The 20,416-nt window shown below is 42.2% G+C and overlaps 1 protein-coding gene across 3 annotated transcripts in view; it reads right to left on the bottom strand.

The window, feature by feature from the left end:
* The window catches only part of LRRK1 (leucine rich repeat kinase 1), an 84,951-nt gene that overhangs the window by 58,215 nt on the left and 6,320 nt on the right, over positions 1 to 20,416 (bottom strand). Inside the window, exons 1-3 of one of the 3 annotated variants that reach the window (XM_080397555.1) lie at positions 6,415 to 20,304; positions 1,291 to 1,457; positions 243 to 414 (exon numbers count right to left, since the gene is read on the bottom strand). The exons of 1 other annotated variant lie outside the window; for it this stretch is intronic. In XM_080397555.1, the coding sequence (XP_080253681.1) occupies positions 243 to 414; positions 1,291 to 1,443 (325 nt within the window). In that variant the 5' untranslated portion in view covers positions 1,444 to 1,457; positions 6,415 to 20,304. Of the gene's footprint in view, positions 1 to 242; positions 415 to 1,290; positions 1,458 to 6,414; positions 20,305 to 20,416 lie in introns of those variants that run through there. One more of the 3 variants, XM_080397554.1, reaches the window with a different exon arrangement.

Raw genomic sequence — 20,416 nt, 5'->3', positions numbered from 1 at the left:
AAATGGCATCTTCCTCCACTTCCAATCTGCAAACATGGAATATTTTTATGTATGTGCTTTTCCCCCCTACGGGGGAAGTTTTCTTCAAACACAGCAGAGATTAGATCCCTCCACGCACTTTCCCATGCCTAGGTCCCTCCCTTCTCAAGGAATGACAAAAAATAAATAAATGCCTGCTTGAAGCTATAGCACACAGCTATGAAAAAGCCTGAGGAAAGGTAGAGGCAACCCAACGGTCTTACCATGCAAGGAATCCAGCAGCTCTTTCACAACATCCTTATGTCCAAAATATGCAGCCACCACAGCTGCATTGTCATCATTAGGTTCTGTTGGTAACACCACTGATGCTTCCTGCAGTAAATACCTCACCGCCTGCAGATCTCCATATGCTGCTGCAATACCTAAAAGCTGACACTGATAAAGAAAATATAGCAAAAAAACCCTCTGTAAAGGGAGTGGGCAGAGAAAGACAGCATTTCTAGAGCTATGTATTTGTTTGTGCCCATGCAAATGCATACCCAGTGTCACTGTGGTTAACTGAGAATGTCATAAACTCTAGTAGCCATTATAATAATTAGTGTCGATATAATATATTAATTTGTTGTTTTTTTGCTTCCTAGTTTTTGGTATGGCTTTACCACAAAAGTGCTCAAGGCACAGAATGGTGAGTGTAAATCCATTTTTCATGGACGAACAGAAAAAGCATTTGCACAGCTCTGCTACAAGATGTAGTATTTCCTGTTTTGGAGATGGCCAGTATGCTTGGACTTGACACATAGGTACTCTCCCAAAACACTAAGATAAGCTCTATGCAAAGAGCAGGCTCAAAATGAGGGCTCTGAAGGCAAAGCAGTGCAGAAGCTGGCACAGAGGATATAGCTCCAAACACAAGCAGCAAAATCTTCCCAGGGGGCCATTACCCATCTTTGTACTGATAGGGGAGTAAATTTTTTGCTAAGTCTATAAACAGCTTCCTTTTTATGAGGAAAAATGCATTTCCCTGTTTTAGTGACCACAGTACCAGCACCCCTCCTCGCACAGCCCCCTGTTCCTACATATGCTGTTCCCTGTGGTCTGTCTCATCTTTCTGATCAGTGTTTTCAAGGGCAAATACCATCCCTGAGCATGTTCCTGAAGTGCCCCACAGAGCCATGTCTGGGATCCTGCAGCATCAGGATAACATATATAACCGAATGGATTTTCTGCATGACAAACAATGGATTGTTTTCTTTCTTCTATTTTGGTTTCTTTCCCCAAAAAATTTGCAGAAGAGTAGTAACCTAACCCTACCTTTTCCACCTGCAGTGCAGTCTCCTCACATGACAACTTAATCAACTCTTGGGCCTTACTGGTGTCTCCAGCTTTGTAAGCATCCTGAATGCTTTCTGTCACAGGTGTCTGAATTACGGAGACTTCGCCAACTGTGGACTGTTTGCCACCCATGTCCACAGTTCCTGCTGTAAAAATAGAAAAGAGGTGTCAGGAAGAAGTAACCTATTCATTACTCATGCACAGTTGCAACATCAATGCATCCTGGCAACAAAAAAAGGGAGCGAATTATATTCAGTGTAGTATTTACTGCACGCAATTTAAAAAAAAAGAGGCAGAAACCTGAACACTCAGTTGCCTGATAAAAGAACATGATAATATATTAAAGTACTTTCCAACAGGGACATGAAACTAAAAGGGACAGCGAGTTCCTCAATTGCTCCCAAAGGTGGTTTCCAAAGGATGGTGTGAAAGCTCACACAGGCAGAGACACCTACGCCCTGCAGCGGACTGCCATACTCAACCTCCTGCTGCAGGAACCAGGGAAGAGAAGGGCTTCCATGAGACTGGCATCTGCAGTACTTCTGATGCAGCAAGGAGTCTGCACGACCTGCAAAGCAATCCTGGTATTAGCCTTGCTTCAGTCACACTCCACCTCCAGACAACAGCCTAACAAAACCCCACTGTACTTCTCCAGCACTTTCAATCAGAGCTTTATACACCTCTAGAAAGGAAAGAAATTGGGAATATTTTGACTCTGGGAAAACAGAGTAAAAGGAGATTACACAAGACGTCTAGTGGTCACCCTGATCAATCCTGGAGAATCTTCTAGGCTAAATTTCTGCGTTTTTTAAATGCCATTAGGAGCCAGAAGAGCTTTTACATGTCAAAGTTTAAAAGCTGCAAGCCATTAAAGATGATGCTTGTGGTGGGTGGATAACAAAAAGGCAGCCATGAAGTCTCACGCCCACCTACCGACCCAACTACCAGGACAGGGAAAGCTGCAGGAAAGACCCTTAATTATGAATAAGATATTCAGGTCTGCTCCTGAACAACATGCAAGACAGAGAAAAGAAGCACTTTTCACTTGAAAAGAGACCATTTCATACTCAATTTTCCCTGCTAAAACATTATTAATTATTACTGCTTATTTGCAAATGGTTAAATAAAACCCTTCAGCCCACAGATTTTCACATGTTAACAACGATTTATTTTGTTTTCTAAATAGATATGTATGTCAGGCAGGACCTATTTTAATGCAGCCTGAAAAAAGAAGTAAATCTGGACTAATCTTTAACTGTCAGTAAATATCTTTGAATAATGCAGTCTGATTCACCAATATATTCTGACTAACGCTTCTCATCAATTATTTAAATGAAGCTCAAATCACTCAGACATCAGAGACGGCTCCAGAGATTCGTGCCATTAAAAATGTGCCCACATCAATAACCTTTCTTAGATGATGCAGAACGTGTGAAGGACAAGCAGCAGAAATCACGGCAGATGAATGTGGTGTTACATTACAGCATAATAAACAGCATATCAGAGTTCACGTTAATAGGTGCAGTGCCTTCATAATTCTGTAGGTTTAGGGGGTATATGGGAAAAGAAATTCATCCAGCATTTTTTCCCGTCTTTTAGAGCAGACCAAATGCCTGTAAGGGATCTCTAAGTATACTGCATATGATTTAATTCTCTTTTCAGTGGACACCAGAGGTAGGAAATGCAAATGATTCTTGGGCAAGTAACTGTTCAAAACATGATAGAAGACAGGACGTTAAAGCAAAATAGTTCTGCAGTCTACACAATTCAGAACTGGACTAAGTAAAATCAAAAAGTACAAATCAAGCAAACACTGCAGTTACTGGAACATGCAGCCTCCCCACATTCAGCGCCCTGTGATGAAATCCTGAACCTAAAGAGAAGCACTGGAATTCCCCCTTGGAGGAAAAAATGCCTCACATCAGAGATACAAAAGAGCTGGAAAGCTGAGCAGGAAGCCCTGCAAATCAGGGCTGACAGAACACAGCAATTTTAATCTGGTTCCTAAAAAAATGCTGAAAGGACGGACAAGTTTTACTTCCTTCCAGCCTCAATCCTGATTTTGGGGACTATCACTCAAGACCCGCATCTGCAGCTATTCCACATATACAGGCACATCCTTTTTGTCCAAAAATTGAGCAGGGCCATCTTTATTTCTTTTTAAATCATGGCCAAGGAAGATGGAGGTTCAAGTATCTCATGGTCAGAGATTCATTCAGGGTCTTGGACATGCTGGTGTTATGTCCTCATCTATTTATTACAGAGGTCTCCAGCCAACCTCTCACGCATCCTGCACACCAGAGCTCTTCTTACAGGAGCATCTTCCACCTCTCCTGCTGGAACTGCCCCACTGCAGGGAGGACTACCAAATCAGTTGGCCAGGGAGCACAAGAAGGACCACAGTGTCGTAACTGAGGGAAGGAGGAACTCTGCAAGCTAGACCCTAAACCCAAGACTGTGTTTGTGTTTTATCAAACAACTACTTCACAAAACTACTTGGCTAATGTGTCATGCTTCCTCTTACATTTTTGGCTCCCCTCAAAATTTCCTAAGTCCTCTGTAGTACAATGGCTTAGTTATAACCACTGCTACCATCACCACTGTTTGGAGAACAGAGGCTGGTCATCAACCATTGCAGTCTACTCATGTGCTTTAGGTACAGACTTCTAGGTTGTCCAGGAGCAGGAATGTCACAAATGGCTGGCTTCATGGAGTTCACATGCTCCCAGAGTTAGCTGGCAGTGTAATCAGAGTCTTGGGATATTAATTTCAGTCCTTAAGCTTGATTTCAGTCTTGTCTTAGGCATTTTTTTATTGATCTAACTGCCCAGTTTGAATATCTTAACATCCATCAAATACAAGTCAATAAAAGCTTCACTGAATGTAAGAAACCTGAGCATTCTACTGTTTGAAACCAATATATTTAAATATTCTTGGCAGAAAGATAATACTGCTCATCATACAAGTTTCTTATGTAACTGTCATCACAACTTCTATGATTGCATTCTGCAGAATAAATTGACCTCCTGCCTAAGACTTGAAGAAAGAGCTGCAAAAGGTCTTCAGGAAAAAACAGGTCTTGCAATTGAACTAATCACAAGCCTGAAAAGAGTAAAACTGATAGAGTGATGAAAAAGCTTGCCGACAACCAACAGCTGTACTCACATGATTCTGTCAAACTTAACTTGAGCTTTCAAAGGTTAAAAGAAAGGAGGTGGGCCATCCATTCCTAAATTCCCCAAAACCACAGCAGCCATCCATTGCAAAGCTAAGCATCTCACCAACCAAATTACCCAATTCACAGAAGACTTCCTGGTAACTTAGTAAATGATATATTGACTTATAAAATACAAATGGAAAATAAGCAGCAGTATGTTTTATAAGCTTAATTTATACTTACCAGTAGGAAAAAAAAATTAGGAAAATTACATTCTACTGACTAACGACTGTTCTATTTCTACAAGATGCATGACTGAATTAACATCAGTACTGGCATTCATGTAGGTTGGGAATAAAGTTTTGCCAATACATGCATCAGCCATTTTTAGCAAAAATCTGCGCTGAAATCCAAAGAAATTCTGCCTATGGTTTTAACCCTACAAATCTCATGCTCTTTACCTGACCTCTTCACAGTTTTCATAATAGGGTCACCTCACTTACATATAGCCTTGAACAACATGCTATGAGAGCAATATTGAAGCTGAATAATATTGAACCTCTATTTTTGGACTTGATTGTGCAACATGCTGAGCACTTAAGCCTGGATGTAACAAAGCACTTTTAATTCTTAGATTGCATGGATTTAGGAACTGACTTCTGCACTTCGCACAACACAGGCTATGTTACATTACATTGTTATATGCAAAATGGCATAGCAAGTTATGACATTCTAGCAGTACTTCTTGTAATAAATTCCTGTAATAAAAGGCTACTAGAAACTCCAGAAACTCTTACACATCTGTTGTGATTTCCTTTAGTTTTTGCTTTATTGCACACAGATCTGGGACAATATTCCTGTGTCGGCACAGGTTCATCTAAAAGCACTGCCCCAAATCAGCACCCTTCTTCTGAGCTCGCTGCAGGAAAGCAGATGAATGAAGCCTATTTGAACTGAGGTGGTATGGTGTGGTTTCATTTCTCTAATGTGTTTGAATGTCAGTGAAAATAAGGCCATGGGATTTACTCCCTATCATTCAGTCCCTTATCTCCACATCCTATTTGTTTAAGTTCTCCATGGATCCATGGCTTCTTTTCTTTGCTCGCTTTCTACTAATGAATGTAAGCAAGCCAAGCGCTGTTTGTAAGGGGAAAATGGGAGGTATTTGCCAACACTAAAACCACATTCTTCATCTATTCCTCATGCCACCTAACAGCTCGTATCAAAGCAACTAACTTTGGAAATATTACCCACTCCTGATTTCTATGTTTTATACTTTGGAAGTACCTTTTAAGTTTGGCTTTGCAGTAACAGCCTTTTACAACAGCTAGGGCGAGACTAATTTTCTTTTAAAAAAATATTCCAATGGAGGCAGAGGTTGTCAATAAAAAAAGCAGTGACACCTTATTGCCATTCAAAGGTTACAAAAGAGTCAATCTTAAAGTGCAACAGACTGCTGTTCCAGCCCAGAGAAACAAAACAAAAATAAGTCTTATCAATAATAAAGGGTACCACGAGAATTTCAGAGATATATGTAGTTATACCCTGCCTCAGGCCTTGTTATTACAGCAGGTGAAAAAAAATAAATCTAAAATTTCTAAATTGACAGTATGCCATTATCAGCAAAAAGGTGAGGGGGGGTTTGCAGGTCAATGCTGTGAATCAGCAAACGGCTGCGTAACAAAACAGCACACTGTGTAGATGATTATCATCTTTACATCCCAAATCACTGCATTCCTGTCTCTGACATACAAACTCACAGAATTTGTAAGTGCTACATTAGTCCCTTTGATAAAGTAGGAGTTCTTTGGCAACTAACTAGGATATTTTTATTTAGCAGAGAAAGATATAAATGAGATGCTTAACACCAGATAAAACAGGGCAGGAAGCTAACTTACTCCAAACCAGAATTACAATAATAATAAAACTTTAAAACTGCTACTGACCTTGTCATAATGTGTGCAGGTATTTCCAGAGACAGGAGCAAATCAAAACGATGACTTTGACATAGCATCCCATTCAGTGATGCTCAATTAAGCTATTAATTCCTTGGACTTAGCCACCCACCTCTGCTCAGCACAAGCAGCTCTTATAGTGGCCACTGGATGTAAATGTCTTTTGGCTGGCTGGCTGCTTCTTTGTCTGAATGAACCACTACATTTTAGCCTTGACAGTTATTTTCATCTCTATGTCCCATTACAGTGAAATCTAAGCCTCTGGTTCAGAGAGGATCTGAGGATGGGGGTGGGCAGGGAGGCTGCCTCTCTGGGCTGAGCTCAGACATTAATTCCTCAACAGCACCAGATGGCTACAGCTAACCTTTACCAGCTTAATCTTTTGCCATTTTGACTTCTGAGTGCTGCCACAAAGCAAATAAAAAAATGGGACAGAGATGAGGTTTAAGATGTACCGAATATTTAAAGCCAACCCCCCCAAATGCTTAAAAACTCACAAGTTCACTGAATATTTTTCAATACTATTCTACAGAAGCTTTGGCCAGCTGGTTTGCGAAATTAATGGAAAGCCACGTTATTTCTGAGTCTTTGTAACAGGCTCGTGTATCTTCTGTTGCTTTGACAAACTTCAGCCTAAACTGAACAACAGCCAACGGGAAGCATCCAGGGATTTCAAAGGATGGATCTTTCCTACATTGCTCTTTCCACTTAGATGGGTAAGAAAAATTTTTCAGTCCTCTAGAAATCTTTGAGATACTGAAAAATATTTCCCATCCTAAACCAGGCAGAAACCCCCAAATCCTAGGGTTTTTAATTTAAAAAAAAAAAAAAAAAGATTAAGATTTTAAAGTCAGCTCAAGTCAGTAAAACTGCTTTATGAAACAGCTACCTTTTGTGTTCCTTCTCTGATTAGATGACACCACTTTAAAACAGGGTTTCATTTGTTGTTTAAAAAAAAGTCACAAGATTTCATTCATTCAATTCATTCATTTCTTAAAAGATAAAGTCACAGACCCAGGAGGGAAGCTGTTCCCCCCACCTGCCCAGATTCCCTCAGTCCACAGCCAGGACTTGGCCCAGAACCATTCAAAGGAGGGTCCTGCAGCAAGATTTAGGCAAAATACATATGGCTCAACCAATTCTGCTAGAAAATGTCCCCAGAAGGATTCAAAAATGGTCAGAACCACTTATAAACCCCGCTGTGAGAAGTCAAGGAAGGAAAGGAAGTTAGGGTAAATCCAACCCAGCGATAACAAGATGGTTTATCTGGGAAATTCAGCATCCTCACTGGAGAGACACCACCAGAACTGGGCCATGTCCCTCTGACCCTGATTAGTATCTCTTCACAACAAGTGAGATGTGCCAGCTTCTCAGGACAGTGGAAACCCTCCACACACTTTTTCTGTCTATTTTTTGTGGTTCCATTTCACACAAACATCCATTATTTCAGCTAATTAAAGGAGTGGCTCTGCACTAAGATCCTTCTGCCAAGGCAGTGGAAAAGATGATGTATTGAGTACAAAAGACACCCGCATCTACAACACAGCTTATAACCAATGCTCACTGCCCCAAAAGGAAACTTACAACCCTACAAAAGACCAGATCTAAACCACAGAAGAATGCTTCAAAGACAAAAATCCAGCACTGAAGGGATCTTTTTCACTATTATTGCATAATCTGGAATTATTTTTAAATTGTTTACATGCCAGTACCACTCACGCGAAGTGCCGATCTGCATTACACATTTTCCAGCAAGCACAGAGGATCTTGTAAAGGGCATGCTGACAATTTTAGGTACAGCCATGCAAAGTGACCAATTATCACCACAGCCATTGGAAATTTTCTATTTAGAAACACTATTAACCTGCAAGGAAAAACGTGTTTGCTAATGCAAACCTGAAAGGAAAATAATAAGTCCCGGATGGAAAAATGCTCTGGACTCCTGCCTTTCTAAGGGGCTCCAGAACTGACTGACAAAAACCAGACACCTCCAAAGGCTTTAGCTCCACACTTACACAATCATTTCTTCATCATCCAAGACAATGGGGGAAAAGGGGACAGAAAAGCCCCAGATACTAGTATCACTGAGACTCGGCAGACTTTAGTGGGCAATATCACAGATGCCTGAATGGCTGTGTGAAGCTGTCTGTTTGTATGCCAGAGCCAGGACTGAGCTGAGGCTGAAAAGCTCTACCAGATCTGAGCAGGCTCCTGCATTTTTGTGTGCCTTGCAGAGGCCTGGGACTCTGGAAATTATTTGTATTGTCCAAGAAGTTAAAATGAAACCAAGCTGGTTGTTCTTACTTTGCTGAAGTACAAAAGAGGCTACACAAAGTCATTACAAGGCAAGGAGGGAGGTTAGAGAGACCACAAAGAATTACACACTGGAATATGACTGTCAGAGCAAACTCATCATGTCAGTGTGCAAATCACATTGGAAAGTGCAAGATAGCTTCGGGGTCACGATCGATACAGCTATCCAGGAAAAAGGAACAAGGGCTACTACAAGTGATATGTGTAAGAATACTACATGTAGTAGCTTGGGATATGCCTCTTTTCTTGCACCCTGCAAGACAACAGCTCTACTTTAGACATGATGCTCCCCACTGTTTTTTTTTTTTTTTAAGTGCACGCACCATTTCTACTGCCTGGGCTATACATGATGCAAGAGGGGCAGCAGGACTGTGATCACAGAGTCAGAGCAGAGACAGCTCATCAGCACCATGACTGGGACCCCCTCCTCACGCTTGGTCTCTGGGGGCTGCAGCCAGCGCCTTGTGTACTGATAAAGCCTACACAAATCCCTGTCAGGCTGTGCATACCAGCACACAAGACTCCTATTGCTCCACCCCCCACCTTTAGTTTCACCCTCTCCATTTATAAAGAAAGCTTCCTTAGCTGCAATAGATAATAACAAGACAACCTCCACATCCCGAAAAAAATGGCAGCAGCCAACGGCAAACATAGGGCTGTTGCCTCCTCCCCTCTCTTCTCCTTTTGGTTTTTCACCAAGCGGCTGAGAACCGAACACAAGCAGGCAGCCCTTTGCTAACTATGCCATCGCCAGCTTACCAGCACAATGAACTGGGCCACTGTTGATGACAGTGATGCTTTTACTCTCTCCCCTGAGGATTAAGCAGCTTTACGTGCACATGTTCATCCTTTTTGAACTGTAGGAGCACTCAGAGCATCCGTGGCCACAACATATTTCTCAGTGGTCAGGTTGTCTCATGAAAGCACCACCATCACTGCTGGACACACTACTAAGTTTTGGGTAGGGAAGGAACAGAACGGTGACAACCTCCGGCAAGCACAAGGCAAAGGCTAGCTCGCACAGAGAAAGGGTTACCCCACGTCCCTCCCGAAATTCCCTCTTTGGGGCACAAAGGATCAGCAAAGACCACAAAGAACACTGATGGTGTTAATTTCCACCCCCCAGGGATAGAGATTGAGGGAACCAAGAGAGCTCCAAACGGCCAGAGTGCCAACTGCTGTATCGAAAATACAAATGACTCAGCTCTAAGTGAAAGTTTCTATTTTTGTCTTTTTTGGCCTCAGTAATTTGGTTCCAGTCCTACAGCTTGAATCATTCAGAAATATGTTTTTGCATGCAAGGCCAGCTATGCCACTCTTGCTTTCCAAATTTTACATTGGAAGATATACATTAAGCATGCAAAAGCATGACTATGCTTTTGGATTTTCTTCGTGTTCATTTCCAGGCATGGCTGGAAAGAGAGGATTATTAAATGATGAAAGGTGTCTCTAGTGAGACCATTCCTGTCCAACTGAATCAAATATTGTAGCCATGAAACCAAACTAAGACTGGATTTCATTTGAAACTTCATAAAATAAAATTTCATGGATAACTTCAGTTTCCTTTGAAACTTTTCCTCTTCCCTAATGTTCAAGCTTTCATCAGAAGGAGAAAAATTCCACGCAGCAGTGTTTTCTCTCTTTCAAAGAAATAATTTGCTCTACATTCTTCTAAAAGAAGTCATTAATTTTTCAAACTGGGGAAGCACCAGTTCAAGGCCAGCTCCCTTCTGCTACATCCTCCTTAGACATCTATTTAAAGCTAGCTTTAGAAAGAAGCAAATGCTGCGAGTCCCAGCTGTGAGAGGTTACATCTGGAAGAGTTCAGGGACGGACTCCCTGTGTGCATGCGAGGGGAGGAGGATGAGCCCAAGGTCTCTACCCAGGTCTCTTTGTCTCTTCTGAGTCCAAGTCCTCTACTGGCTCTATCAAAGACACATCCAGCAACTCCACAGCTTGAGAAAAGCAGCTCCTAAGCTTATGTTTCACTTTCATAACACACGTAAACACCCTCCTAAATGGAAAACCCATTTACAACACTGCAACCCAACTGCTGGTCAAAAATAATAGCACAGAAGCAGCGTCCCTCCAGCCCCATGAAACTCCACAGATGCTACCGGGAAAGACAAACCTTAGTGGGGCCTTCAGAGAAAGCTGGTGAAAGTGGTAGGATGAAGCTCATAGTTGCTCCATCAGGACCCCTTGGGCCACAGCAGCAAACCTAATTTTCCACCCCTCCATCACATGGCAGGGGTCCTGGGTAGCTGCTGTCACCTATGTGGCTACCAGTGTCCCTCCTCCCTTCCCCAAGGAGCACAGCAGGTCTCTTACAGATCTGCGATGTAGGAAGATTTTGGAAAGGCTAGTCAGAGAGGAGGAAAAAAAAGGGAAGACAACATTAAAAAGATCTGTAAAATACCTTGCATGACTCCAGTTTATCATGTTCAAGGAAAATTAAGAGAATCTAAAAGAGGCAGAGAAGAATAATCAAAGAAATGGATCGTCTAATTATAAGACTACAGATGAAAAGAGTTTGGCTTTTTGAGTCTGGAAAAACGAAGGCTGGACAGGGATGGGAGTACTGTCTATAAATACATCCAGAGGGAGATATCTGGGAAGAAGAGGAGCTATTATGTACAGGGTATGAATCCATTTTGGCTGCCAATTAGAAGAAAGTTTAAAATGTGGGAGAAAAGAGGCTCTGGAACAGTCTTCCAGAAAAAGCAGAAGCAACAGACAAGCCAACCTGGTTAAAACAGGCCTTGCATAAGGTTTAGGAGTGGGGACACCAGAACACTGACCTCCCCACACTCCTTCCAGCCCTACAGCCTGTGTTCCCACATTACTGATGTGCAGAAGCTAACCCAGCTACCAAGCACTAACAGTCATAATGAGACAATTAAAGCTCCACAGGCTACTTTGAGGGAAGTTTGTAGAAAAAGAGAATACCTTTTATTAAACAAACTGATAGATCTAAGGAAAAGCAGACACATCTAAGGGAAAGAGCCTTTCAAGAGATTTCAGGAGGTAAACACCCCTTGCAGCAAAATCCAAGCTTAGCATGTTAGACACAGTTCAATGTGCTTCTTTAACTGTACCTGCTAGCCCAATAAAACACCTTATTCTTTACTGCCCTCACTTCTCATTTATCACCAAGATAACGACTCTAGTTTAGGTAAAAGTGTTGCATGCAGAGGAAAAGAAAATGCAATCAAGATATTGGATACTGTTAGGCATCAAGAGTGTTGAACAGGCAATTTGGCAACAGCAGAGCCAAGGGAAGCACAGAGCTGGGAAGAACATCAGAGGAAAGAGATTAATATAATAGTCTGGAAAGGAAAAGAAAAGAAAAAAAAAACCAACACCCAAACTAGTGGATAATGCGAGGCTCCACTCCAGCTTCTACTGAACTCAATGTGAGCACACACTTCCACCAGCTTCCATGTGAGTAGGAGCAGATCCTCTGAGATGCCGGTTTCTGGGACAGAGAATTTAAGAGGGAAGATCACCTTAACAGCTGTGTCTGAGGCAGAAGAGAAAGCCTGATGAAAAGACTTCTGCTGTTGGCCCAGACAGTGCTGGTCCTCAACCAGGCTGCATAGCAATGCACTGCCAAAGCTTTAACAGGGGCTACCAAAAAAAGCAAAACCTTCCCTCACTTGTGACAAAACCTACAAGCAGCAGAAGTGCCTGCATTTGCAGAAGTATTTCCTTTTTGTCTTCCTGACATCTGGGAATATCAGCATTCATTTCAGTGGACAGAGGACAAGGACTCTGCCTGGGAGGATGCATTCAAATGAAGGTACATGTTGTGAACCCACTGCATTCCACGGCATTTTTAGGTGGCTGCTCCAAGGCAGAGACAGCAAAATCAGGCAAGGTCTGTTTCATCCCCTTCCCACCAACCTCTGATGAACTCTGATCCACTGCACCTGAGAACCTGGTCCAATCCATGCAAATGACTTTGATTTGATAGTTTTTATTGCCACGCTGCCATTGCATGAAAGGTCCAAGGTGCAAAACATTGGAGAATTGTGACCATGATTACAAGCCCACTTGAGGAGCTAGACATTCTTGTTTTTCAAGCTACATGAGATCTGAAAAGGGATCCTGTCCGTTAGTGTTAGGAGGGGGGAATAAAAAACAGAAGTTCCTGTTTGATGCAAAAATAAAAGCATTTTCAAAGGCTCTTTGATGTGCAAGACAGAAAGACATGCAGGCAGATTCTGGAGGAGGTCTTGTCTTCAGCAATTACCAGCACTCTTTCTGAATTTTACTCCCCAGACAGAATTTTTATGTGAAGTCAATAATCACACTGCAGAGTGTATCAGCTCTAAACCTTGTGGCTTTTCAGTTAAGCAGCAATAACCTCTAGTCTCGGGAATAAAACAAATAACTCCAAAACCAACTAACTGCAGGTGAAGCAATTCCAAAGACATACATGCTTTTAAAAGATTTCATTTTGAGCTCTTCTCGGGTAGCCATGCCAGTTTTCCAAGCGATACTCTGATCATTAAAACAAGCAGTGATGTAATTTCCACAGCGACCACAAACATACCAAGAATATTTGAGCTAAATTTATCCAGACTTCTTGATTGAATCACTGCTTCGGTTCGTTATTTTTCCATGATTTTCAACTACGCACTGAAAAGGAGCTGTGGACAGCCTGAGACTAAGCTTTCCCCAGCAGTATCCAAAATGCCAACCTTTATGCTTGGGAGCCGTTATGTTGACAATTAGAAACAAAATTAAGCTGCTCCTCCAGCTACCAACCCCAGCTCCCTGCTCCTTTCACCCTTTGCCTTCCTCCCGCCCTTCCTGTAGCAGACTGACCCTTGCCTTCACCCTTGGGTGACACAACATGGGGCTTGTCTGCGGCCGAGAAGTTCCTGAAGCTCACCACAGATCTGCTGCCCGCCCCACCCAGAGAGTGTGAACCAAAAAAAGAAAGGACCTGCACTAGATTTCACACTGCTCTGTGCAGCTCCGTGGCAGACCACAAGTCTGTCTCTCTGGAGCAACACGTCCCACCACCACAAGTACCTGTACCAGAAGAGCTCAGGCTAGGGAAGGCTGTCTAGGCACCTTCACTTGCAGGTACCTGTAAAAAACACATAATCTACAAAGACATCACTGGGTTTCGCCTTCTCTTCCAACATGCACAGGGTGGCTAATTGTCATACTGGGAGGGATCAACTATTTGCAAAAAATGCAGCATAACCCCCGAGATTTTACTATGTCAGCTCTGCTGTTGTCCAATGGAAATCTTTTTTGACTGCCATACTTTAACATGGTCTGAGTATGTCCTTGCTGACTCCATTTCAGATTCATGATCAGACTCACTGAGTTTGCCTGCATGTAGTTGTACATGTTTTGAAGGCAATTGGTAATTTCTGAAAGCACACTTTTTTTTTTTTTTTTTTTGAACCAGAAACTGCCATCACGCAGAGCCCCTCTGACTGCAGGAGGGCTTTTTGAAGGTTGAGGGCCTTCCTCAACACTTAAAGGCTTATTTTATAAGTTCTCCCTCTGAGTAAGAGCAAGGCTCAAACTCAAACCATGCACACACTTCTGTTGTGAAACTATCAGCAGCTTAGTACTGCTGTGGTGATACATAATCATGCAAATAACCAGCTTCTGACCCACTAATGAGCACACAGATTTGGATTAAGGAAAGGAATTATATATTACCCTAACTTGATGTAAAATCTGAAACAGTTCCTATTAAGAGACAGAGTTCACAGTTAAGTCAGCATGTCTGGAGGTATTTAAAAGACGTGTAGATGTGGTGCTTCGGGACATGGTTTAGTGGTGGACTTGGCACTGCTGGGTTAACGGTTGGACGAGATGATCTTAAAGGTCTTTTCCAACCCACATGATTCTGTGATTCTATGATTCTATACAGCAGCTGGGAGCTGAATGTTATAAAATCCATCCCCCGCACCCTCATCGGCAATGCAAACATTTCCTCCCAGCTAGCTGCCTTCTGCCAAGCAGAGCCCTGGCAGCCCCTTTATCGATCAGAGAAATGAAAAACAAACAAACCGCAGACTTAATGCTGTAAGGATCCCTGAAGATCTGATCCAAGCCTGTTATGTCAGTGCAAAGACTTTAATGGGGTTTGGATAAGGCCCCCATAGGCTTTGGAGAGGATTAAAAAAAATAATTCATAGCACTTTCTTTAATGCAAGTATAAAACCGCCTGCAACATCACTGACAAAAAAATAAATCAATTACAGGCCTGGTAAAGACTGAGCTGGTGTGAATACAATCAATTGCTTTTTCTCACTGAAACAGGACAATGGTTCTATGAGCACAACATCAACTCTCACCTGAGAGCTACCTTATAATTACACATCGAGGAGTCCCTGTGTACAGGATTTTCTTTACTACCTCATCACCTTATCTTTTTTTTTTTCCCAGGCTTCTTGATAGAGTTGTCACAAGTTACATTTTAATGTAATACACCACAAATACATTTTAACTGAAAGGTAGAAAAATGAAGCTGTATAGCAGCAGACAATGCCAGATACAGCTCAGATAAATATCAACACTTTACTACTGTCTGTAAATCAAACTGGCTCTCAGGTTGGACTCAATTAGCTTCCCAACGTCTGCACTGCACTGCTGGCACTCCCAGCAGCTCTGCCCTCCTTGCTATGGCCCTCAAGTTCAAGAGCAGGCTGGTTTTGACAGTATTTATTGGGAAAAAGCTGGTCCTGCCACTACTAAGACCTAAGTGCTCCTTTATACCTCCTTGACTCCAGAAGGATGCAGCACCCACAAGCCAAACTCCCACTTTCGACACGCAGAAGACGACATTTTCAAAGGCAAATTGTTCTTCTGGATGCCTCTGTTTCAAAACACAAGGGACATCTTCTAGGGGTGTGTCTAAAGAACACTGCTTAGCAGCCAGACTCTGAAAATTAGTTCGGAGTGTCTTGAATTAGGCACCTAATTGTAAATGTCCCAGCATTCATTGCCCTTTTTGGAAATGCAGGCTCAGTTTGGTGAGAAGGTACAATACACAGCTCTACTACAGTCTGCCTGGGAGAGCAGGCTAAACCACACACATTTTCTGCTGCAGACCAGCCTTCCGCATTAGCTTTTGGCCCCATGTACAGAAACTGTACCACTTCTGTATGAAGTGTGTATTTAAATATGTTTAAAAATATAAGCCTATTACTGCTTTACTAGTGTACTTCCTATTCCTGCCTAGCATTTCCTACTTCTCCTTCTGCAGGGCATGATGCAGTAAGACTAACTCACATAAGATACCCGTTTCATTTTTTGCCCCCTTTTTTTTTTTTTTCTTGTAGGAATAACTTTCAATTTGCTGTTTGGACTCAAATTAGCTCACAGCTTAATGAACAGGAAGAAAACCAGAAAACCTTCAAGGCTCATTTAGTTTGATTATACAGAACTTCAAGCAACCAACACACTTTACAGGTCTCTCGTGCTCTGTGCGCTCAGATCACCTTCCAGATGCTCTCCTTGTCCTCACTGCCACGCTGTCACAGTAGATTCAGGGTAATGTTACTACAGGGCAATGTGTAGAAAAAGCAGGACAGAGGGGGCAGGTACTTTTTCCCTGTTATACGGCACAATGTGCCACAGATGGGGCTAAGTCAACATGCCCTGAGATCTAGCTGCTGGCCCTAGCCCCATGGGAACAGCTGATGTAAAGATTTTTAAGGTTTACATGGTGACTTCATGAAGAACAAAGTGATATCAGTGGTGCTGCCAACCCTGATTTTCCCTTCCTCCTTTATTCAGCAGAAGAGATTTATAAGCAAGATATTAACACTACCAAATGCAAGTTTCTGCCCTTCACATTTAAGGCAACAAATCAACTGTGCACAACTATGAGGAAATGACAGCAAAGGTCTCATCTGGAGGCCATGTACATGCACATCCAGGAGCGGGTGAGCTCTGCCTGCTTTGATTGTTATAAAGAAGTCAGGTTCTTCCTGTAGACTTTTATCTTTTTAAGTGGATTTCACACTGCCAGACTGTCAGCCTGGAAGGCTCAGCTTATCCACAAAATGGAGAGCAAGGGCAGAGGCTCTGTGAAAGTTTCCATCCCTCCACCTGCAGTCCCGTCACCTCAAACTGCCACCCTAGGATGGCTGCCCCAGCCACATTTGCAAACGTCCTGCCCTAATGCAAACAGGGCAGCGACGCTGGATGCACAAAGTGATGTCCCGAGAGAATAAGCTGTTTCATTTGCTATTAGCTAACCTTAAGCTGTCACCATTCAATCCATTGTGAAACTTTCCATATAAAATTGCACTAGCTCCTGAGCAATCCCTCTTGTTAAAATGACTCTTAACTCTTCCAGTTAAGCTCTTCTTACTTGCACTGGGGACTTTTCTATGATTCAGGAAGCGGTGCTGCAGGCAGCAGCTTTCGCTCCAAGTCAGCACTGAGCTGAGCCATGGCCCAGACAGGATTGCAAAGGTCACCACCATCTTGGGTAGTGTCTTTCTGATAAAATATAAAGCCCTGTGAACTGCAGGGTCACCACAGCACTTCTGAAGCTTGAAGAACCTCTGGTCCACTCCAAATGCCAGCTGAAGTCACTATATACTCATTACTTGTTTGCTCCTTCATTTTAATATTTAGGTCACTTTTCCAGGCATACTGCAATGTCTATCTGTGCCTCCCTGGACAGTTGAAAGACACCAGCTTACAACAGATCTGCCTCAAAAGTAGTTATGAAGGTTCATTCAGTTAATATCTGTAAAGCTACTATAATATTTCAAACAGGTATCATTGGCATCGTTGTCCCTAATTACATAACATTATATATATTACAACATAACACCCCTTTTCAATGCTCATTTCTAGATTTAGCAGGAGAGAAGAGACATCTGGTGTGTTTGAAGGATAATCCAATTCTACCTCCGAGACACACACAAGTGGCGTACAAACGTTCTGCAACTTTGAATAAAACTCTCAGTACGAAAGCGATAAGCTCTTTAATAAAATTACCCTTACATTTCAGAAGACAATGATTGCTTTTCTACATCTTTGCTGAACTGTCTCCTAGAAACTCATATGAGAATTAAATCCTAGCTGTAAAATCTCGTAAGAATCAAAAAAACCAACCAGCCTGCAGAAAGGAGATGAATTTCTATTCTGTTCTAGGCATTCATACAGTGTTATCTTTGGGCTTCCATTGTATTCCCTACAAGATTCATATTATGTCACCTCCACTACATTACATAGAGCTCTTCAACCAAGTTTAAAAAAAACGAAACCCCATGCCTCATGAGAGACTGCAGCCACTCCCATATCTCTGCTCACTTTCTTTCTTTCAATTAGGACAGGATGAACAAATCTAGGAGAGGGGAAGCAGGGTCTGAGGAAGCAAGAGATGCTGACTGCACCCAAAACGGAGCATTATTCTGCACTCCAGCGACAAACCCTCTCTGTGCATCAGCGTGCTCGGCCAGCATCAAGTCAAGCCCAGCACCTTCCCCAGAAGGTAGAGAGGGTCCAGTTTTGAAACACAGCTTGCCCGCTCTCAGGATAAATGGGCATCCTGCTGGGACACAGGCACGATCACTGCTGCAGCCAAGAGAAACAGCAGGAGACACGAGTGGTCAGGTGAGCCCTTGCATCAAATGTTATATTTGCTAACTAAAGTCAATGATGCTGTCAACCTGTTATCCACATGAAGACCTAGCTAAATGTATAGCTGTCAGGAAAAAAAAACCCTAAAAATGTCAAGGCTTTCAAACGATCCAGGCACCGGGTACACACGGTACCTGCTGGAAGGTGCCTCCTGCACTGTTCCAGCTGTAATGCTGCACCGATCCAACTGACCTGTCACGGTGCCACAAGCACCACCGTGCTGTTTGTTAAACCTCTCACATCCACACACCTGTCCTTCCTGCCCGAAAAAAACAGACCCTAAGCTTTGCGAGCACTAATGAGGTCATCAGCATTAAGGAAATTATCTGTGATCTCACTCCACTTCCCAGTGGTTCCCCGTGAATGGAAGCAGAAGGCTGCATCTAGATTGTTAATAAATGCACGTAAACAATAGGTTCAAATGTGGAGGCTGAATGAGTCACTGCGTTCCTGTGTTCAAGCTGTGTAATAGGATCCAAATGCAGAACAAGGACCAGCTAACTTAGGGAGTGGACCAGCTAGCTAATGACAATTATTCTTGGCAGGACTCACACAATCCCAAAATAAAAATGAGTTTGAACATGTACAGTATGCTTATAAAAAGCAAATCCACGAGGGAAGTATGGATATTAAGCTTTCCTAGCATCTCTTTGCCAGTCTTCCAACACTGTTTATCAAATAAATTAACCCAGACATGTAAGTATAGAAGAGTTACACCAGGAAGATTTGTAACGCTTCCAGTTAACCAGTTTAACTGATTATATTTACATAACAGAAACATGTAATAAAGTTCTCAGACGAAAAACTGAACTCACAATGTAGAAAATATACCTCTTCTACTTTTCACTTCACTTTCACATTCACTCATAAACTAATTTATTTACTGTATTTTTAAGCAGTGTGAATTGCTATTGCAGTACCAAAATTTAGCAATTCTTAACACTTGCAAATCATTAGTGCAGATTAAAATTCTTCTCAGGGTTTATAGCTTAGTATTCAAGTGGAGATAATTTCTTCCAGAGAGAAACTCAGAAGAGAGAATTAAAGAACTTTAAGAATATTCAATAACCAAATACTCTTGATTATTATAGAAAGATACAATGCTAATTAACAAAAGCCAAACCAAACAGAAAAATCAGTATCACAGAATAAGCAGAATACATACAGAGAAAGGAAAGAGTTCCCAGAGCTCCCTGTGACGCTGGTGAGAAACGTCTTCAAACAAGATAAGGCAGCCTCTGAATAAACTATCAGGTTTTGCTTCATAGTTGCTGATAAAATCCAAAATAAGGCTGCAGAAACATTAGCTTTTACTGAAGCCTGCTTACTCACTACAAAGCGTCAAACACACCTTCATCCCACACTCAAAACGCAGATGCTGCCTCCTAATGAACTGCTTGTTGCAAGGGGGGAATACCGTTATACAATAACCAGAAGCCTATTTCTTGATGCAGAAACATAACTAGGTTTTGACTCAGAGAAATGCAGCAGTGCCTAGGAGCTGAGGGTTTCAGTGACAAAAATCATCCAGAAATAATTCGGCTGTTCACAAAAAAAAACGACAGGAAGCAACCTGAAGCATACGTTCCTTCTGAAAGAGACATTTCCACCTATGGCTTTATTACATTACATAAACACAGACCTCCTAATCTAGCCCAACAATAAATCACTGCAAGCCACTGAATCAAAGCTGACAGTAAAACTGGAGCAGGTTAATATCTATTCAGCCTGAGAAACGACGCTCTGATTTTAGCAGCTTTCATACCCTGAATACACACTGCAGCAGTGGCTGGGAACATATTTGCATTCACACGCTGAAAAAGCACAGATCTTGTAAAACATATTTAGGAACTGGTGAGACGTGACACATATATTGACTAATTCCGTAGGCCTTTGGAGAAAATCGGTCTTCAGAGGAATGCTATTCTTATCACCTGAGCAGTTCAACATCATTCTCCTCGGAAGTAAAATTCCTTGTTCTGCCCTGTAAACTTTCAAAGATTAGGGCTCAAATTGCTCAAAGATCTTTCATATGTTTAAG

The sequence above is a fragment of the Falco punctatus genome, assembly GCF_963210335.1.
Source record: "Falco punctatus genome assembly, chromosome: 7".
In the NCBI taxonomy this organism is placed as follows: Eukaryota; Metazoa; Chordata; class Aves; order Falconiformes; family Falconidae; genus Falco; species Falco punctatus.
The sequence above is the reverse complement of the archived record's forward strand: the minus strand, read 5'-3'. Positions and strand labels throughout refer to the sequence as shown.